The sequence below is a fragment of the Podarcis melisellensis genome, assembly GCF_964234715.1.
Source record: "Podarcis melisellensis genome assembly, chromosome: 11".
NCBI lineage: Eukaryota > Metazoa > Chordata > Lepidosauria > Squamata > Lacertidae > Podarcis > Podarcis melisellensis.
Window position 1 is genome coordinate 17418956 of NC_138543.1, and position 18435 is coordinate 17437390.

General features: G+C 41.0%; 2 protein-coding genes across 4 annotated transcripts in view; one reads left to right on the forward strand and one right to left on the reverse strand.

Annotated features, from left to right (window-relative positions):
* The first annotated feature begins 266 nt into the window (after positions 1-266).
* LOX (lysyl oxidase) lies at positions 267-14637 on the forward strand. 2 transcript variants are annotated; one of them, XM_081930715.1, is made up of 7 exons: positions 267-1406; positions 2881-2989; positions 4951-5088; positions 6850-7006; positions 8285-8380; positions 8466-8581; positions 10746-14637. In XM_081930715.1, the coding sequence occupies exons 1-7, from the start codon at positions 761-763 to the stop codon at positions 10750-10752; spliced, it is 1269 nt and encodes a 422-aa protein (XP_081786841.1). In that variant the 5' UTR covers positions 267-760; the 3' UTR covers positions 10753-14637. The 2 variants fall into 2 exon arrangements, with proteins under 2 accessions (XP_081786841.1, XP_081786840.1); XM_081930714.1 differs by lacking the exon at positions 10746-14637 and having other exon boundaries at positions 494-1406; positions 8466-8600.
* Positions 14638-18032: 3395 nt separating this feature from the next.
* The window catches only part of SRFBP1 (serum response factor binding protein 1), a 43271-nt gene continuing 42868 nt past the window's right edge, over positions 18033-18435 (reverse strand). For both annotated transcript variants that reach the window (XM_081930709.1, XM_081930710.1), the window contains exon 8: positions 18033-18367. In XM_081930709.1, the coding sequence (XP_081786835.1) occupies positions 18189-18367 (179 nt within the window). In that variant the 3' untranslated portion in view covers positions 18033-18188. The remainder of the gene's footprint in view (positions 18368-18435) is intronic.

Consider the following 18435-nt stretch of genomic DNA (forward strand, 5'->3'; position numbering starts at 1 on the left):
CCAGTTCCAGAGGGGCTATCCTGTTAGGCTGTAATCATAGAATCATAGAATTTGGGAGGTACCACGAGGCTCATCTAATCCAACCCCTGCAATGCAGGAATCTTTTGCCCAACTGGGGACTCGAACGCATGACTGTGTTTGCCCAACTGAGCTCGACTGTAACGCGTTGAAGCCCCTTCAGCAACAGATGAAAGAAGAATAACGGTTCACCAACCGCCCCGTCTCGCCCGGTCCTGTCTAAGGTGGCAACGCAGCCTTAGGGGTGAACGAGGCTGGAAGCCTGACGGAGAGGCAGAGATGCGAAAAGAGGATTGCTGTTGTTGTGTTGTTTAGCGGACCTGGAACTGTGGAGCCGGCACGTTTCGAAGCGCATTACGCGAACAAACAGCGCAGGAGCCGCCTGCCAGAATGGGCTTGTGTAACTTTGCGAACGTGCCAGAAAAGTTTAAAAAGCCCTCATCTCCTCCCACCCACCTACCCTCCGCCTCTCCCTCCCTCCCTCCGCTGCCGCTTCATTCCAGACACCAGCAAAAGCAAGAGGGAGAGGCGGCTCGCTCAGTCCCGCGCCGAGCGCATTCCTTTTAGCAGTCTTGGAGAGGAGGAGAGGGGAAGCTTGCTGCAAAGGGGAAATCTGCCACCTGTGTACGAAGAAAGCGCCCAGGCGCCTGCAAGAGCTGCTTCTTCGCCGTCGGGCTGTTGTTTGGCTCGACGGTCCTTCCAGGACCCAGGGGTGTCAAGGGGTACCCCACTCGCCGCCGCTATGCGCCTCTCCACCCGGCCGCCGCTGCTGCTCCGTGTAGCCCAGCTGCAGGCGTGCGTCTTTTGGAGTTGCCTGCTGTGCGCGCCGTCGGGCGCGCTGCCTCAGCCAAGGAACCCGCCGCCGCCGGCCGTGTGGAGGCAAAGGATTCAGTGGGAGAACCAGGGGCAGCTATACAGCCTGCTCAGCGTGGGCTCCCAGTACCAGCCGCCTCGACGGCGCGCAAGCCAGCAACCCTCGCACGGCGGCCACGTGTTGCTCCTCCGGGGCAATGGCACCTCTCCGCGCAGGGCGCAAGCGGTCGCCGCCGACGGCACCACCCGGAGACCCGAGGCGCAGCACTGGTTCCAAGCCGGCTACCAGCAGCCCGCCGGCGACAGGGGGCGCGGGGCCGACGGCGCTGCCAGCAGCAGCTCTCGGCGAGCGCCCCTCGCCAGCGCCCCCTCCAGGCCGGGCAATAGCAGCGGCGCGCCTCCTCTGAGCAACTTCCCTCGGGCGCGCGGCTTAGACCGCATGGTGGGCGATGACCCCTACAACCCGTACAAGTACTCGGACGACAACCCCTACTATAACTATTACGACACGTACGAGCGGCCCCGGCCCGACAGCCGACAGCGGCCCGGTTATGGCACCGGTTACTTCCAGTACGGTAAGAGCGCGCAGTTCGCCACGCCACGGGAGAGAAAACGTGGCGAGGAAATGCGCCCCTGCAGTGACTTAAACGTGGAGTTGGTCGCTTGCTCTGCCAACAGCAGTCGCCCTCCGAAAAAAACCCCAACCACCCCTTTTAAAACGCGGTGGGTTTTTTGGGGGGGCGGGGAGCGGGTATTGAGTCGTTGTTTTTATTTCGATTATATATTTTGCATTTTGTTCTGCCATCCGCCCTGAGATCTCCGGGTATAGGGCGGTATATAAATTAAATTAATAATAATAATAACCCAACCCCGACGCAGCCACGTGGCAAATCCTGCCCTCCCCGCCAGACGGCACGTTTAACACGGAGCGCTTGGCAAGGCGGCCGGCTCCACTGCCATTATTCGCCATCTGGTTCCAGCCCTCCCCCTTTGCCCCTCACCGTGTCTGCGTTGTTGTCAGCCTGGAACTTATTGCACGAGAATATCCCTTATTCACCGGAAACTTTTTTTTCAACAAGGGTTGTTTCTCTGTACTTTAAAAAGTAATGTTAAAAAAAAAAACAATCCACAAATCAACTTCTACAATTCTGCGCAGAGCGCTGGAGTGGGAAGGTTTTTCAGGACAAAAGTTCTGTTATCTTAGCAGTGGTTCATTTCCTTTATGCTGGAGGGAGTGGAGTTCTGTCCTACTGCAACACTGACATTTTAACTCCAGCCCACAAGCCCCTCACCAGCCATCAAAAAAGCTCTCTGTGCATGCTCAGAGGCACTGTTAATATTAAATCCAGTCCTGTGCACAATCTGCTGGGGCTGAACCCTGGATCAGTTAAGACCCCTACAACACACTTTGAAGAAAGGAGCCTTATGGTTATGGCACCCCTGCCCCCAAATTTCTCCACTCCTAGAACAAAGGAAACTTGCACCAATGCTCTGTCTCTTTGCTTTAAAGTAAGGCTGGAAGATGCCCTTCATCTTCAGGCTCTTTGAACGGGGTTAATTCAAACCACAACCTGCCTAATGGATGGCCAGCGTCAATTGTTTCGGCATAGCTGCAGGTCCATATAACAAAGAGCAAAGCTCCACAGTGTCGGACACATTTCTGGTATTTTGATCTGGCAGACTTAAGTGTACTCCTCAGCTGGTGTCCTTATGGGGAAGAATGCCTTGAAGATTTATGAGAAAAAATGCTTTGGAGAGTGCTGTGTTTCACAGTATCTGCCAATCTGCAAGGCACGTTGTCTATTCATATTCCCCCCCCCCCTTTTGATCTTGAGAAAAACGACTCTTGATTCTTGTTAACCAGCCATGGATGTGAGAGATATGGATTGTATGTAGTGTTTAGGAAGATTTAGTTTGTGACTCCTCTAAGATAGGCAAAATGCAAACATGTTCTGGGCTTGATCTGTTCTCTCTCTCTCTCTCTCTCTCTCTCTCTCTCTCCCCCCCCCCTCCGTGTGTGTGTGTGTGTTGTGGCATGATGCACTGCAGGTCTCCCAGACTTGGTACCAGATCCGTACTACATCCAAGCATCCACTTATGTGCAGAGGACTTCCATGTACAACCTGAGGTGCGCCGCTGAAGAGAACTGCCTAGCAAGGTAAACAGGAGTCACTCCTGCCCCTTGGTTTATGTTGACACTGGATTCCTAACTGAATCTGATGGGAAGATCTGGAGTGTTAGAACGAGGGTTTGTAAAAGAGGCACCCACCAGATTAGATTCAGAATGTCACGTTGAAATTGGCGGGATAAGTTGGTTGTTATTACCTTACAAAGTGCTGTTGCTTTCAATAGGACCAAAGCATGACCAACTTTGTGTGGAACCACAACATTGCTTTTACATCACAGTTCAGGACACGCTGACAAAAAAGTCAAAATGTCACACTGGCAGTTTAACGAGAGGGAAGAGGAGTTAATTTCATAAGTAGCAGAGAGTTCTGCTTCCATTCCAGTTGATGAAACATACTGTTTCTATTACCCTCTGCTGAGAGCTGGATGACCAAACTACAAGGCTTCCATGCCCTTATTGTTTGGGAATTACTGCCTTAAAAAGTGCCTGTTTTTCATTAAGTCAGTGCTTCGCTAATTTTTGAAAACAAGTCCCCCTTGAACACATCATTTACAAATTGTGAAATAAGTTGTTTTTTTTTAAAAAAGGCAAAATCTTGCTATTTGATAATTGCAATTTGCAATCAGCTCTTAATAAACCGTTTACTTTCTGAATATTATTATTATGATTATTATTCCATGGCTTTTCAACCAATGCATATCTACTAGGGAGAAAATTCCACTGAACTCAGTGGGACTTCTTTGTAAATATGCATAAGATGAGGCTGTGAGGATACTAATATAAAAAAATGTATTTTAGATCTGACGGAATGTTGTTATGCAAAACAGCCTCTCAAAATTACCTAGTTCATCGCTATGCCAGCCAAGATTTGGTAGTATGCTTTTTACACTTGCAGTAGTGCTAGCAAATTGATTCAAGAGTATCTTGTACTTGAGGATGATAGAAAAATAGCTAGCTAATGTTACACAACTCCATCATATTCTTAGTTGACATTTTAAAGGGGAAATATAGAAACTCTGCTGAAATTGGCAGGAGAGGAAGGAAGTGGAGATCACATGGACATGATCAGCAGGAAGAGGAATCAACACCTTCTCTGACTCGGCAGACACAAAAAAATTCTGGTAAAAGATTTGGACTTGGTGGTCCAGTACACAAAGCAAATTTTGGTCTATTTCAATAACAGAAAATCCACCTTTCATAGGACACCAACAAGTGAAGTTAAAAACTTCAGTAAATAAAAGTAGGCATGGGATATGTTTTATCTGACTTTCAGCCATGGCCTACTACTTCTTAGTTTTTTTAAAATATTTTCCTAAATATTTTATCAAAATAATGCATACTTCCTCTGATTTGAAGAGAGGAATTGGTTATGCTCATCAATTAGGCATGTGTTGGGCATAATCAAAAAGGAGTCAAACGTAAACATTAATAGCAAATGGAGTAGTAGTAGTAGTAGTAACAATAGTAAATTATTTTTTTTTCACCCATGAGGTCTCAGGACAGGTTTCCACAATTTAATAATACAATATTAAAATCAGTTAAAACAATAAGTCAATAGAATAGGGTGGCTCCTAAAATACATATTTCAGGTATCAAAGGTCAGGGTAAAGAGGCACATCTTCAGCATATAATGGAAACTGCACAATGAAGATTTCTTCCTCTCTGGGGAGGTAATTACACAGTTTAGGAGTTGCCATAGAAAAGTCCATCTCCCAGTCTACCCCTCTCACAGGAGGGGTGGGGGAACTACCAAGAGGGCCCCCTCTGCTGATCTTAACACCTGAGAGGGTCTGTAGAGAAGGCAAAACACTGATATATACCGCATTGGACATTGTTAAGCAGCTTCAGCTCTCGTTATGTTGCATTCTCTAAAGATCCCCAAGAGATCGTTTCAACTATAATAAATACAAATGTCGCACCATAAGGCAACGTGTGTTTAACGAGCAATTTCAAGCCTATTTCATGCGCATGTATGTTTTACATATTTGCAGCTCAGCTTACAGGTCGGATGTCAGAGACTATGATAACAGAATGCTTCTGAGATTCCCCCAGAGAGTGAAAAACCAAGGCACTTCGGATTTCTTGCCAAGCAGACCACGATACTCTTGGGAGTGGCACAGTTGTCATCAGTGAGTGAAGGGCTCAGTCTGGTACTTTCCAATTATGTTCCCTTGCTGTTTGTTTGTTGTGATGTGGCTTCCAGCACTCCACTCCCTTCCCCTGCTCTTGCTGCCATGCAGAAAATAGCAGGAGTTGAACCCTTACCCACTGAACTCAAGTTTACAACCCTGCTTTAGGAATACAGTGGAACCTCGGTTTTCAAACGTAATCCATTTCAGAAGACCGTTCGACTTCCAAAACATTCGAAAACCAAAGCATGCAATTCCAGCAGTAATTACTTACAGAAAACTCAAAACGGAAGCCATTCGACTTCCGAAAAGCAGTCGAAAACCAAAGCAGTTACTTCCGGGTTTTTGGCATTTGTAAACTGAAACGTTCGACTTCCGAGACGTTCAAAAACCGAAGTTCCAATGTAGAAAATAAATAGGAGCTATTCCAATGTGATGGAAAACGTAACTTGTTCATCTTCGGTGTATACATTTGGGACATTCAGAACATACTTACTCAGTAATCAGTGGAAATGTTAGGTGGGTGAAATTGGTCGACTCAAGGTGATGTTGGTATCTGAGCTCTTTAACTCAATGAGCATTTCCTGCATATGGGAAGGATTCAAAGATGTGCTAATATAGGTATGGTTTCTGTGATCTGAAGACTGCCGTCCAACAGAAGGTTGCCTTTGGTTTTCAGCTGCTTAGGCCACACATAGGGCAAATATCACCTTCGTTGATTTTAGACCTGCCTTTGCCAATCTGTTACCCCCAGATGTTTGGTACCTCAACTCACATCAGCTTGGGAGGGCCTGCAAAGGCAGCTTTAGACCCAAAGAGGGACATATGTGTTGAAACATGTTGCTTGATTCCATCTTCTGTTGGAATCAACAATAAGAAAATACAACGGAGAGAAGACGTTGAGGTGGCTGTCTAAAGTTAACCTATTTCCCCTCCAAATAAATAAAAAAATTGTCCAGTAGCACCTTAGAGACCAGCTAAGTATGTTCTGGGCATGCACACAAGAAGGTATCTGAAGAAGTGTGCACACACAGAAAAACTTATACCCAGAACATACTTAGTTGGTCTCTAAGGTGCTACTGCACAATTTTTTAATTTATTTCGACTGCGTCAGATCAATACAGCTACCTACCTGAATCTATTTCCCCTCCAGCTACTCTACTGTGAGAAATATAATGTAGCAACAGAACAGGCCTTTCACAATATGACTAATGAATAATCAGAAGCATAATAAGGCAATGTGTGTAAAACTAGAACATATTTAACACAGTGGAGTTTAAATATGAAAATATTTTGCGTAAATACTTGGGGGCCACTGATAGAAAAAGAATCAGAATCCATAGTATCCTTGGAATTTACAGTATACAAAGTAAGCATTTTTAATTCAGATGAACAGTATTCAAGGGTAACAATTGGACACTCCGATATAGACACTTAGGTGCTTCCTACTTCTTGCAACAGGAAATTTTGGAACAACAATTTTGCTTAGTCTTTAAACAAACTAAATGCTATGCAACAATTTACTCTCAAGAGCTGTATTTGTAATATAATTGTTGAATAATGAAACTATATGAAGAACAGTATCATAGGGCAACAAAATATTAGCCCATTAGTTTAGAATAATAAACAGCGATTGTAAGGCTCTATGCCAACGTTGTTTTGCTGGGCCACTATTATTATTATTATTATTATTATTATTATTATTATTATTATGGTTGTTGGGTTAACACTTAATAAAAAAGTTTGCCTGTGGTTTAACAGACACTACCACAGTATGGATGAATTCAGCCATTATGACTTGCTTGAAGCAAGCTCCCAAAGGAGAGTAGCTGAAGGACACAAAGCAAGCTTTTGTCTTGAAGATACGTCCTGCGATTATGGATACTATAGAAGGTATGCGTGTACAGCACATACGCAGGTAAGGTAGTCGCTGATCATTTTTCATCTCTTGCTGTCAGAATATAGATGGATTTCAAACATCAGTCTTGAAACAACAGCACCATATAGGCTTCAGGGAATCTGTTCCCCCTCCCTCACGGCAGGCTGCCAGTAATGGAAAGACAAGAAGCTCTTACTAAGGTCTTTTATTCAGTATTCACAGAGAGATGTAGAAATGCCACCTCTTGGATAATGACGTTGAAACCGGTATCGCAGTCTGAACTTCAAACCAGTTTCAGACAATGCATTGAGATATCTTCCAGCTCTGATCCCTGTACTGGTTGCAAGGAGTAACAACTAAGTTTAGAGGCAACTGGCAACTACCTTCTTGTAAGCCCCTACAGATTTAGGTCCTGGAATGCTTTCCCAACTTTTCTGCAAACTGGCTAGCTGAGTCTCTTAAGTATTATAGCATCTGATTGCTAATATGAATTCTTTTAGAATTCTTGCGGCTTCATCCGCTGTTTTGAGACCTGTGCTCTCTGCAAAGTATTTTCCTCAGCAAATGAAGATTGCATCCTATTTTTTTTTGAAAAAATGTGCATAGCTGCCAGCTCTCAGTATACCCATGAGCTTTCTCGCTGCAGCCCTTGCCAAGTGACACACAGTCTGTGGCAAAACATTGTACTTTTCGTAGGGGCAGCCAGGCACAGCTCAGAATGATTTCAGGGTAGGGAAAGGAACTGAACCGCACACATTACGTAGACCCAAAGGGTTGTGAGTTCATGGCTTAAGGGGAGCTGTCATTTCAGGACAAAAATATGTTTCCTAAAGTCAATCCACCCTTTTAATCTAGCAAAATAACAATGAGACATGAAAAGAGTCTAAGTCTCGTTTTACCAAGTTACCCTAATGGGAAGCTCGCAAGGAGGTCCTGTCCTTGTAACTTGCAACAACTGGGGGGTAGAATATAGTGGGGGGAAGAATATAGTGATTGTGTCTAGCAGCCATTGATACCCTTGTCTTTCATGAAAATGGCTCCTTTGCTTTGGAATGGGAAAATGCTGGATCTTTTGTTTGTTTTGGAAGGCAAAATTATTTTGCTAGAATTTAGACCTTTTCTATAAGGGTCATTCTATTTATATAGCAGGAAAGCAATCATTTTGATAGAATTAATGGTGACAGTAAGGTGTCATGAATCACTGAGAAATGCTAACTATCTAGGCAAGCTTTTTGACATTTGTCAACATTGTACTTACATATATATAAAAGAAAGTTAAGACTTTCACTTCACTATCCTGCTACACTTCAATTTTAGGGATTGAGCCCTGGGTGTTACGACACATACAATGCTGACATAGACTGCCAATGGATTGATATCACAGATGTTAAACCTGGAAATTACATCTTAAAGGTATGGAAATTACATTTTAAAGTTAATAATAATAATAATTATCAACATATGAACTTGCAAAGTACAGCATGCATTTCTTTTGCAGGTTAGTGTAAACCCGAGCTACTTGGTACCAGAATCAGACTACTCCAACAATGTAGTGCGCTGCGATATCCGTTATACAGGTCACCATGCATATGCGTCTGGCTGCACAATTTCACCGTAAGTAATTTCCTGTTTACACATTTTTACACAAAAATTGACACATTATTATGGTCTTTCAAAAAATGTGTTGCGCAGCATGTATTTTATAAAATGAGACTTTTTGGTCTTATCTCAACCACATAATGACAAGTCACATAATCCCTCCTTTTATCTGGTAGAATGATGAGCTCAAGAAGCATTCATTTGTGCTTTTAAACTAACAGAGTTCCTTTTCATATCACAGGGGTCAATGGCTAGTTCAAACTAGGCTTTGTTCAAACAAGCTAGGATCAAACCATGGCTTATGACCATCACTTGTTTGAACAAACCATGGTTTAAATCAATTGGAATTCCTGAGTTCAAATGTAACGGGGAACTATGGTTAAGTTAAAAGTGAGAGCAGATGCTTCCAATGTCTTGGAGGAGGGGAATTGTGTGATTCTGAGTTATGTGCATATTATGCTAACATGTAGTTTAGTGCTATTGACTAAAAAGGCTCATTCTATAAAATGCATGCTTCCCTTCCTGTCATTGTAACAATGGCTGTTTTCATATATCACAATAAATCATAGTTACTGTGAACACAATCCCTGGCTCAGTGTTACATATAGATCAAGGACCATGGTTTGCGTTACTCCAATCAAACCATGGCTAGTTTGAGGTTTGATCCTGGTTTATTTGTAACATGATCCCTGCTTCCTGCGTAATCCTAGGTCAGGAATTGGAGTTTGTTGCTCCCACTCATACAGACGCAGGGAAGCAAAGTAGTAACAATCTTAGTGTTGATAGTAAATCATTAACCATGGTTTATCATAATGTATGAACATGGCCAGTTTGTATCATTTTTCTTAGACTTGGTTGTTTTACTTTCAGATTCAAACCTCTTCATAGTGAAATGATGTGCTTTATCCTTTGGCTTTTCATAAAATCTATTTGATTGAATGGCCTAGAATGAACTTAAGAGTAACGCAAGTGTTGAATTGCTTGCCAGTGCAAGACACTCAAGTCAGATTCTTTCTGAAATACTTCTTTAGAAATCTTGTTTTGAGGATTTAAAGGGATTTGTACATTCCTACAGCAGTAGGACTTAGCAAGCGTCAGCTGTTATTTCTGGCTCACACCACTTTCCTGATACTGCTAAGGAAGTTCAAACGAATCCAAGCTGACTTTAGTTTTACCAAGCCCCTTGGGGATTGCCCATATACAGTTGGTCTGGTCCATCGTCCAGGCCCACACTTGCATAAATAGATGGATTATGTTTGACACTGATAGCACTGCCAATGGTCTTTTGGACAGGACTTTCCCTAGCAGTTATGGGAGTCACTGTATCTGGTCTCGCTGTTTTTCCATGTAAATGTGTGCCTGGGGAGATAGGATTGTTAACATGGTTGCATGGAGATATCTGTTGTGGGTGGGGATCTGTGCTTCAGAGGAAGTTGCAACTCTGGCGTTCAGTAATTAGCATGAGCTCATCTATATATAACAATGCAACGTTTGTCTTTAATACCCCTGTTCCAATATCCATGTTTATTCTTCAGCTTGCATTAAGGAACGAGCTATTAAACGCATTCTAGAGAACACCAGCACCAGTACTAGCCTAAGAATAGGCAATTATATTTATTCATTCAAACAAACCCACTGAACTTATTTTTGTCAGCACTAGCCCAAAGTTGCAGTTGGTTTACAGAATCAACAAGTTAAGAGGCCTCGCAACAGGCTTTTATGAATTCTTGCAAGTGTGAGTTTCTAAGAGCCCAAGAGCTAGAACAGCAGGATTCTTAAGAGGTCAACAGTGACATTAGCAGAGCGGCAAGAGGAATTTGTCACAGCTTCTCACTATGCTAAGAAATAATTTAAAAGGACGTTCGGGGAACAGCCCCTTTTCTTTAAGAATCTGGCACAATTCCATTTGGAAGTAATGAAATGTTGTCTAAGTGCACGAGTGTTTAAACTCTTAACAAGACTTGTTAATGTTAGAGACCTGTGCAAGGACACAGTCAATAGTGATTTGCCTTTTACTGAATCTTATTTAGGTTAATCAATAGGAGCAGTTTAAGCAGAGGAAAAGTGTTGTGCTAATGTTGCTTAAATTTTAAATCCAGCGACGATATCTGAAGGTCTATTTAGTACTTTTGTCTTGATGTATATTATACTTAACAACTGCTTCTTTTCTCTTTATTAGGTATTAAGATGAAAGAAAATTTATGCAACGGTGCCCAAGGTTTTGAGGTGAAATTATTTTATAAACTTGAGACAGGATGTAAAAACTTTTGAAAGCGAAAACGAAAAAAGGACCAGAGTATATACAAAAAGAATTTTAATGACTCTGAAGCATTAAGACCTCCTTCAGAATGAATGTTGTCACTCAATTAATGTGTTCAACTTTTTGAGGACAGTGAAAGATTGGTGCTTTATATACAGTATTTCAAATTCTACAGGAAGTTTTAACCCATTCACAGAAATGCCTTTTCTCTGACTACTGGAAAATCAGTACGCTATTTGTGAATGAGCTTAAGGAACAATGAGCTTAAGGATATTCAAAGAGGCTGAGATTCAAAGAGTTACTTTAGGTTCATATATGCCCAATGGAATCTTACACATTTTACTTAAATGTGTTAAAAAAACAACAGACTCCAACCCCTCCATATCAAAACAATGCTTTTTACATTTTCATTTTCTTTGGAGGTTTATTGCTATGTGGCAAGTGGCCAGGGCAGTGGTGTCCAAAGGGTCATGGAACTAATTTCACAATTATTTGGTCTGCAGCCATATAATAAATACTGAGAGTAAGGAGGAGGAGGAAAAAGCAGTGGTCATGGGGCAAAATCTGGACCAAACTCTGGGGAAATGAAACTTCCAACAGAGCTAAACACCCAGCATGATAATTTCCTATCCTTGGGACAAAATGTATTGTTCACTTTTTAAGAACTGTTCATGCTTCATGTATAGCAATGGCTATTCATTACACCTTTTCAGATGAAAGTATTTGCATTTTAGACGTATTAGCGGGCAAGTATCTTCTTAAACCAGATGCCTATTGATATTTTGACAAGCCATTTTTTCAGAAGAAATATGAAATAGTGAATTACCCATTTCCAATGTTTGCTGCAGATTGCTTTGCACACTTTCTTCTTTTTTTCCGTACAGCTCTAAAGATTTTAAATTACGATTATTTAAAAACTATTCTCCCTTAATAGAATTTGGGTAACCTGGATTAAAGCTGATCTATACACTCGGCAGAAAAAATAAGTCTATTTACAAAGGTGGAATTTCTCAATATATTCCATTATTTAGTGCAAACTTTAATTGGTTAAAAAAAAAGGTTAGGAGTCATATAGTTTGGTAGCATCACAAAACAAGGCTTAAAAGACTGATTCACAAGGAGCTAATTGATGTTCTCCATGAATACTGTGTTTTAAACCTTGTAGGCAGTCAGAAAGAATGAAGGCTTTTTTATATTAAAAAACCATACTAGCAGGATATTCAGTAGGCTGCATACTAAATAATGCAGTACTGTATTATATGATAATACCTGCCATATGCAGGATTCCACAGGCAAACTTGTAAATAATTCAAGTGAAGAAAATCATAACTCCAAATTGAAAATTGGTTGTTAGAGGTAGAAGAATCATTCCTCCTTTGGCTAAAGTGAAATAGATGGGTTTCTCCACCTCCCAAAACTGTGAAATAATTTCTAGCAGATGGGAGTCTTCCTTCCCACTACTAGCTTGCTGAAAGGCCCTATAAATATTCAGTTGTTGGCCATGATTTTAGCTGTTAGAACTAAAACTTGCTGCATTTTGAGTGCATTCCATACATTAAATATGAAAGAAGTGATATACATTAAGCTTGGGGAATATAAGGACATTTTCAATAACCATTTCTTGGAGATGTTTAATGGCTTGGAATATGCATTTCAGATTGTCTTGAAGACGCTCAAGCTCCTCCACTTTTCGTACAATTTATTTTGCAAATTTAAACAAAAATTTGTCATCCACACCACTGCTTCTGCCTATTTTGCTTGCCAGTGCCTTCCCCTTAGCTTGGATAGCTCTGGTGGATGTTGAAATCACCAGTCCTACCATGTGTAATATGTCCAGTATCACACATGAACACAAGCAACACCCTTTCATACATCAACAACAATTGCTATCCACATGATAAAAAAATTCCTTCCAGTAGCACCTTAGAGACCAACTAAGTTTGTTATTGGTATGAGCTTTCGTGTGCATGCACACTTCTTCAGATACACTGAAACAGAAGTCACCAGACCCTTATATGGGGAGGGGTATTATTCAGAAGGGTGGTGGGAATAACACCATTACTGGCCCCAACAACATCAAACATACCATCTCAGGACTATTTAATTGCTCAACTTCTAACATTGTGTATGCCATCAAATGCCAACCGTGCCCTTCAGTTCTCTATATTGGACAAACAGGCCAAACCCTATGCCAAAGGATAAATGGACATAAATCGGACATCAGGAATCACAAGACAGAGAAACCAGTAGGAGAACACTTCAGTCTCGCAGGACATTCTATACAAGATCTCAAAGGAGCTGTCTTATTGCAAAAGAATTTCAGAAACAGACTGGAAAGAGAACTTGCTGAATTGCAACTTAATACCAAACTTAAAACCATGGAGAGACCTGGTTGGAATAGAGACATTGGATTCTTATCTCATTATACACGATAAAGCTATTTTTAGCCATCTCACCCCTTGCTTTTTCCTGTAAGACCAATTGCAGTCATTAACAGTTGTCAACAGGTCTACCACACCAATCAGCCAATCACCCATTCCCACCACCATTCTGAGTAATACCCCTCACCACCCTCTCATTACATATAAGGGTCTGGCAACTTCTGTTTGAGTGTATCTGAAGAAGTGTGCATACACACGAAAGCTCATACCAATAACAAACTTAGTTGGTCTCTAAGGTGCTACTGGAAGGAATTTTTTAATTTCCCCCCCCCCCAACTACGACAGACCAACACGGCTACCTATCTGTAACTATCCACATGATACATGTCTTAGCAGCCTTGCTTGCTTATATGTAGAAAAATTTCTTTCTTTTTAAACATGTTTTAGTAGCAGCAGGAAAAACTCTGGGCTGGTATTGGGGAGCCAGTGACAACTGAGAAGAGAAGGGAATCAGGAAAGCTGATGGAATGACGATGGCATCTCAAGGAATAGGGCCGAGCAACTTCGTAGGACCACTATCCCACATTTAGCAGCTTTTCCAGTTACAAAATTGTGTTTTCATTTATTGGAAGGAAGCAGGTTATCTGCTGTTACATATGATGTGAACTGGAATATCTGACACTTTTGGATTCAGACCTCAGCCAAGATTCACTTTGCCAAGATCAGTTCTAACAAAGAAAGGTACTAATTCATGAAGATTCATGGCAGCTTGGAAGATTTTCTTGTGGTTTTTGGAACACACGAGGAATTAATGGGCTACATCTTTTTGCGAGAAACTAATCCTTTTCCCTTCCAGCTGCATGACACAGAGATAGATTTTCTTCACTTTTTTTGGCAGGCCCTTATTCGGACTATAGCACAGAAAATGTTTCTATTTCAAATATTTCACATTTAGATGAAAGGGATTTTTAATGGTAAACTGATTTTCCCCCCAGTCACCCTTTTTGTACCTCCCTATAGGTTTAGTTGGAGATAACTGAAGTACTATACTCTTACAAGTGGTCTACCCTGTGCCTTACATCAAAAACATCATTTTCACATTCCAGATACTACAAAGGTGCTTACATATTTTAACTTGAATTGAAATAAACAGTTTTCTGTCAGGAAATTTATAAGCAACCAAATGTTACAAATTTAGTGAAGAGCCACTCTAACTTCTTGCAAGGAATTCTAATATTTACTTCATTATTTTTTTCAAAGAGCCTTGCTTTTAAAATCTTTGCATCTTTCTCTGAGAAGTTATTTATAATTATTCATACACTAGCTTTGTTTTCTTCATTGCACTTCCATATTCTTGTTTAATTCTTGTATCGTGGTTGCAGATTTATGTGAAAATGACCTGAATAAATTTGTTTTTCAAATGCTCAGAACGTCTCTCCAGCTTTCACCAAAATCTTTCTTACAGGTTAAGAGGAATCTCTATATACATGATTGTATCATTCTTCTGTATGGGGGAAGCATTTCATTCTCTAAAAAATACAAACATGATACTTCAGATGCAAACCTTAGATAATTTTGTAGTTACCCTGCTAGGGAAAGGAGGGTCAACCTAAGAGAGCTAAAGGAGTTTACAGAAGTCATCACACATGGATGAAGAAAATTATATAAGCAGAAAGTTTGCTAATCCTAATAGCTAACAGACCATATCGAGCTTGGAGAACAGACTATAAGAGGGCTGCCTCTACTTTTCAGAGGGAAAGCTTGTAAAAATGCTACTAATTATGCATTATGACAAAATTATTATGGGACAAAGCTCATAGGATAAAAATAACAGTGATGTTCATGCCACAAGACTAGCCAGATAGTCAACGGGTCTTCAATAGGCTAGTTTATTGTCCTGTATCACCATTTTAGTAAGCCTGTCTGGAAAATTACTTTGAGTTCAAATGTATCCTTGAGTTCAGAATGTTTCTATTTCTACAAAATACAATACAGTATAAGACTGAGACTTTTGTATCAATATAGTATGACCACAATGGAATCCTAGTCCTCCATGCACTCAAAACGCCGCTAAACAAAAACATTCAATAATGTATTTTAAGGTTGCTAAATTTTCCTTCTATATTGGTGCTTTTCAACTGGTGCTACGTCTCTGTATGTCTTGCAGTTTTAAAAACACTGGTTTATCTGAATAGAAGAAAACAAGAGATGCGATTTACATTCACCTGGTATTGCCCTCCTATGTAGACAAAGTCTACATAGCTCGTTCCTTAGATCAAAAGCTTTGCTGTAAATCCAGCACTTTTAAAAATGCTTTGATGTGCTAGACACCCCATAGGAATACTGCTAGGGTCATAAGTTATAGCAGTAAGAAATTCTCTCCTGTTCATCAATTGCCAAGAAAAACTAAGCACTCTTGGCAGTCCAGAGACATGTAAAGAGATGCTACCCAAGCTATGAAGTTTTCAAGTTTCTCTATTTTCAACTAAAACAGGAAAAGGCGCTATCTTATTACTTTGTATGTAGTGTGCAAGTTTTCTTTAGCCATTCACAACTTGTTTTTACCCAATGGAAAGATGTTTATCAACTAGAGAGATTCAGGGCATGTTGTGTAGTTGTAAATTTAGGAAAATGAGAGACTAAATAATAAAGGGATAGGAAACCCTAATATTGGGCTAGCATTAACTTATGTAATATTTTTCTCTCCAACATGCATGTAAAATGGGGAAAGGCTTTTAAAGCAGTGGAGCCACTAATAGTTACAGCTTGTTAAGACGTAGCTTGAATCCCAAGAGTAATGAAGGACCATATGAAAATAATTTCTTTTGGATGTAAAAGACAAATCCTGCAGTATTATAAGCAAACAACTTCACCCTACTTTTTCAATTAATGCACTCTAGATAACCAAAAGAATTAACTGATCTGAAAATAGATGACATTCAATTCAGTCAAATGCCCTTCTAATCTCAGAATATCAAAACACAAATGAATGAAACCATTGGACAGTATAGATACAAAATTCTGACTTTAACAGATCAGTGGTAACTTGTCAAACTTAATCCGTTCCGGAAGTCCGTTCAACTCCCAGAACCGTTCAAAAACCAAGGCGCAGCTTCCAATTGGCTGCAGGAGCTTCTTGCACTCAATCGGAAGCAGCGTCGGACGTTCGGCTTATGCAAAACATTTGCAAACCGGGACCCAAGCCATTCAACAACCAAGGTACCACTGTACTAAGGAGGTAAATATATGATCTAACACCAGATTCATTCCTTTAGAGCACGAATGGTGATCTTGTGTCCCTCCAAATGTTGTTGGGACTACAACTCCCATAATCCCTGACCATTTGCCATACTGACTGGGGCTGACAAGAGCTAGAATCCAACATTTGGACACAGGTTCCTGACCTCTGATGTAGAGTCTTCCTTTTCTGGACAGCATATGTCAGTTATTCACACTGCAAGACACATGCTGTTTTCCAGTGGTTTCTGTTTATACATTTGTTCCAGTAATTTAATACAAACTCTGACATTTCAAGCAAAAACAGCCAAGCCCCGCAGCATCTTAATAAGCAACAAAACACCACCAAGGTGTAATGGTATAATTTGCCATATACGATAGTCATCTTCAAATATCTAAAGGGCTGTCACATGGACAATGCAGCAAGCTTCTTTTTCCCTGCACCAGAAGCTAAGACCCCAACAAATAGATTCAAGTTACAAGAAAGGAGTTTCCGACCAAACATCAGGAAGAACTTTCTGACAGCAAGAGCTGTTCGACAGTGGAACTGTCTCCCACAACAGATGGTGAACTCTCCTTCCTTGGAGGTTTTGAAGCAGAGGCTAGATGGCCATCTGTCATGTATGATCTAGTTGAGATTCCTATATTGCAGAGGATTGGACCAGATTACCTTTGGGGTTGCTTCCAACTACAATTCCAAGATCCTATGATGTACAGCTAAAAAGCAGAGACATCACCTTCCCAACAAAGGTCTGTATAGTTAAAGCCATGGTTTTCCCAGTAGTGATGTATGGAAGTGAGAGCTGGACCATAAAGGCTGATCGCCAAAGAATTGATGCTTTTGAATTATGGTGTTGGAGGAGACCCTTGAGAGTCCCATGGACTGCAAGAAGATCAAACTGATCCATTCTGAAGGAAATCAGCCCTGAGTGCTCACTGGAAGGACAGATCCTGAAGCTGAGGCTCCAATACTTTGGCCACCTCATGAGAAGAGAAGACTCCCTGGAAAAGACCCTGATGTTGGGAAAGATGGAGGGCACAAGGAGAAGGGGACGACAGAGGACAAGATGGTTGGACAGTGTTCTCGAAGCTACAAACATGAGTCTGACCAAACTGCGGGAGGCAGTGGAAGACAGGAGTGCCTGGCGTGCTCTGGTCTATGGGGTCACGAAGAGTCGGACACAACTAAACAACAACAATGATGTACAGCAAAATGTTTTTTCTGCCTATGGGATTTCCACAAAGGCCTATTATTTTTGAACTTCTAGCTAGCCCTTCACTGAATGGTTCCCAAACGTTACAAAAATGTCTTGATGTAAGCGAGTACAATTTGCATTCAAATCATAAAATAAAACCACAAAACAACCAATGGCAAAGAAACAAAACAGGAGCACAGAACAGTCATGCAGGAGAAGGAAAAGGATTCCATTGAATCTAAGGCCCGGATAAAGAGGTGCATCTTCACCAATTGTCGATACCCATGATCTTTCATGCAAGTTCCCATTAAGAAGTTAAAAACATGGCAAATGGAGCTATTCCTGACAAGTGCAGAATAGTTTCTATAGAAAAAAGCCTCTTGCAATGAACAACTTCAAAATCAACCATTTATTTTATATATTACATTTATATTGGAAATCTATAAATGAAATGTCTGTTTTTAGTTTATACAGCTGTGTCAACAAGTTGTCAACAGATGAGATAAAAAAGGAGGAAAAGAAGAGAGTCCTTAAGAAATAACACCCCCTTAGTCTTCAAATTTAATTTTTTTCCCTTGGAATGCTGTAATTTGAGATACTTGCTCTCGACGTTTCCTGCTCGCTTCCCAGGAAGGATGAAGTGGCTGTTCCAATTGTTCTCTCTTAATACCTTGCTTCATACTCAAACCTTTGAACATCTGTTTCTGTGGACCGTTTCTTTCAAAACCTGCACAAGAATTCATAGAACATTAAGAGCATCGACAATTCGCACACCATACAGGTATATAGCTTCTA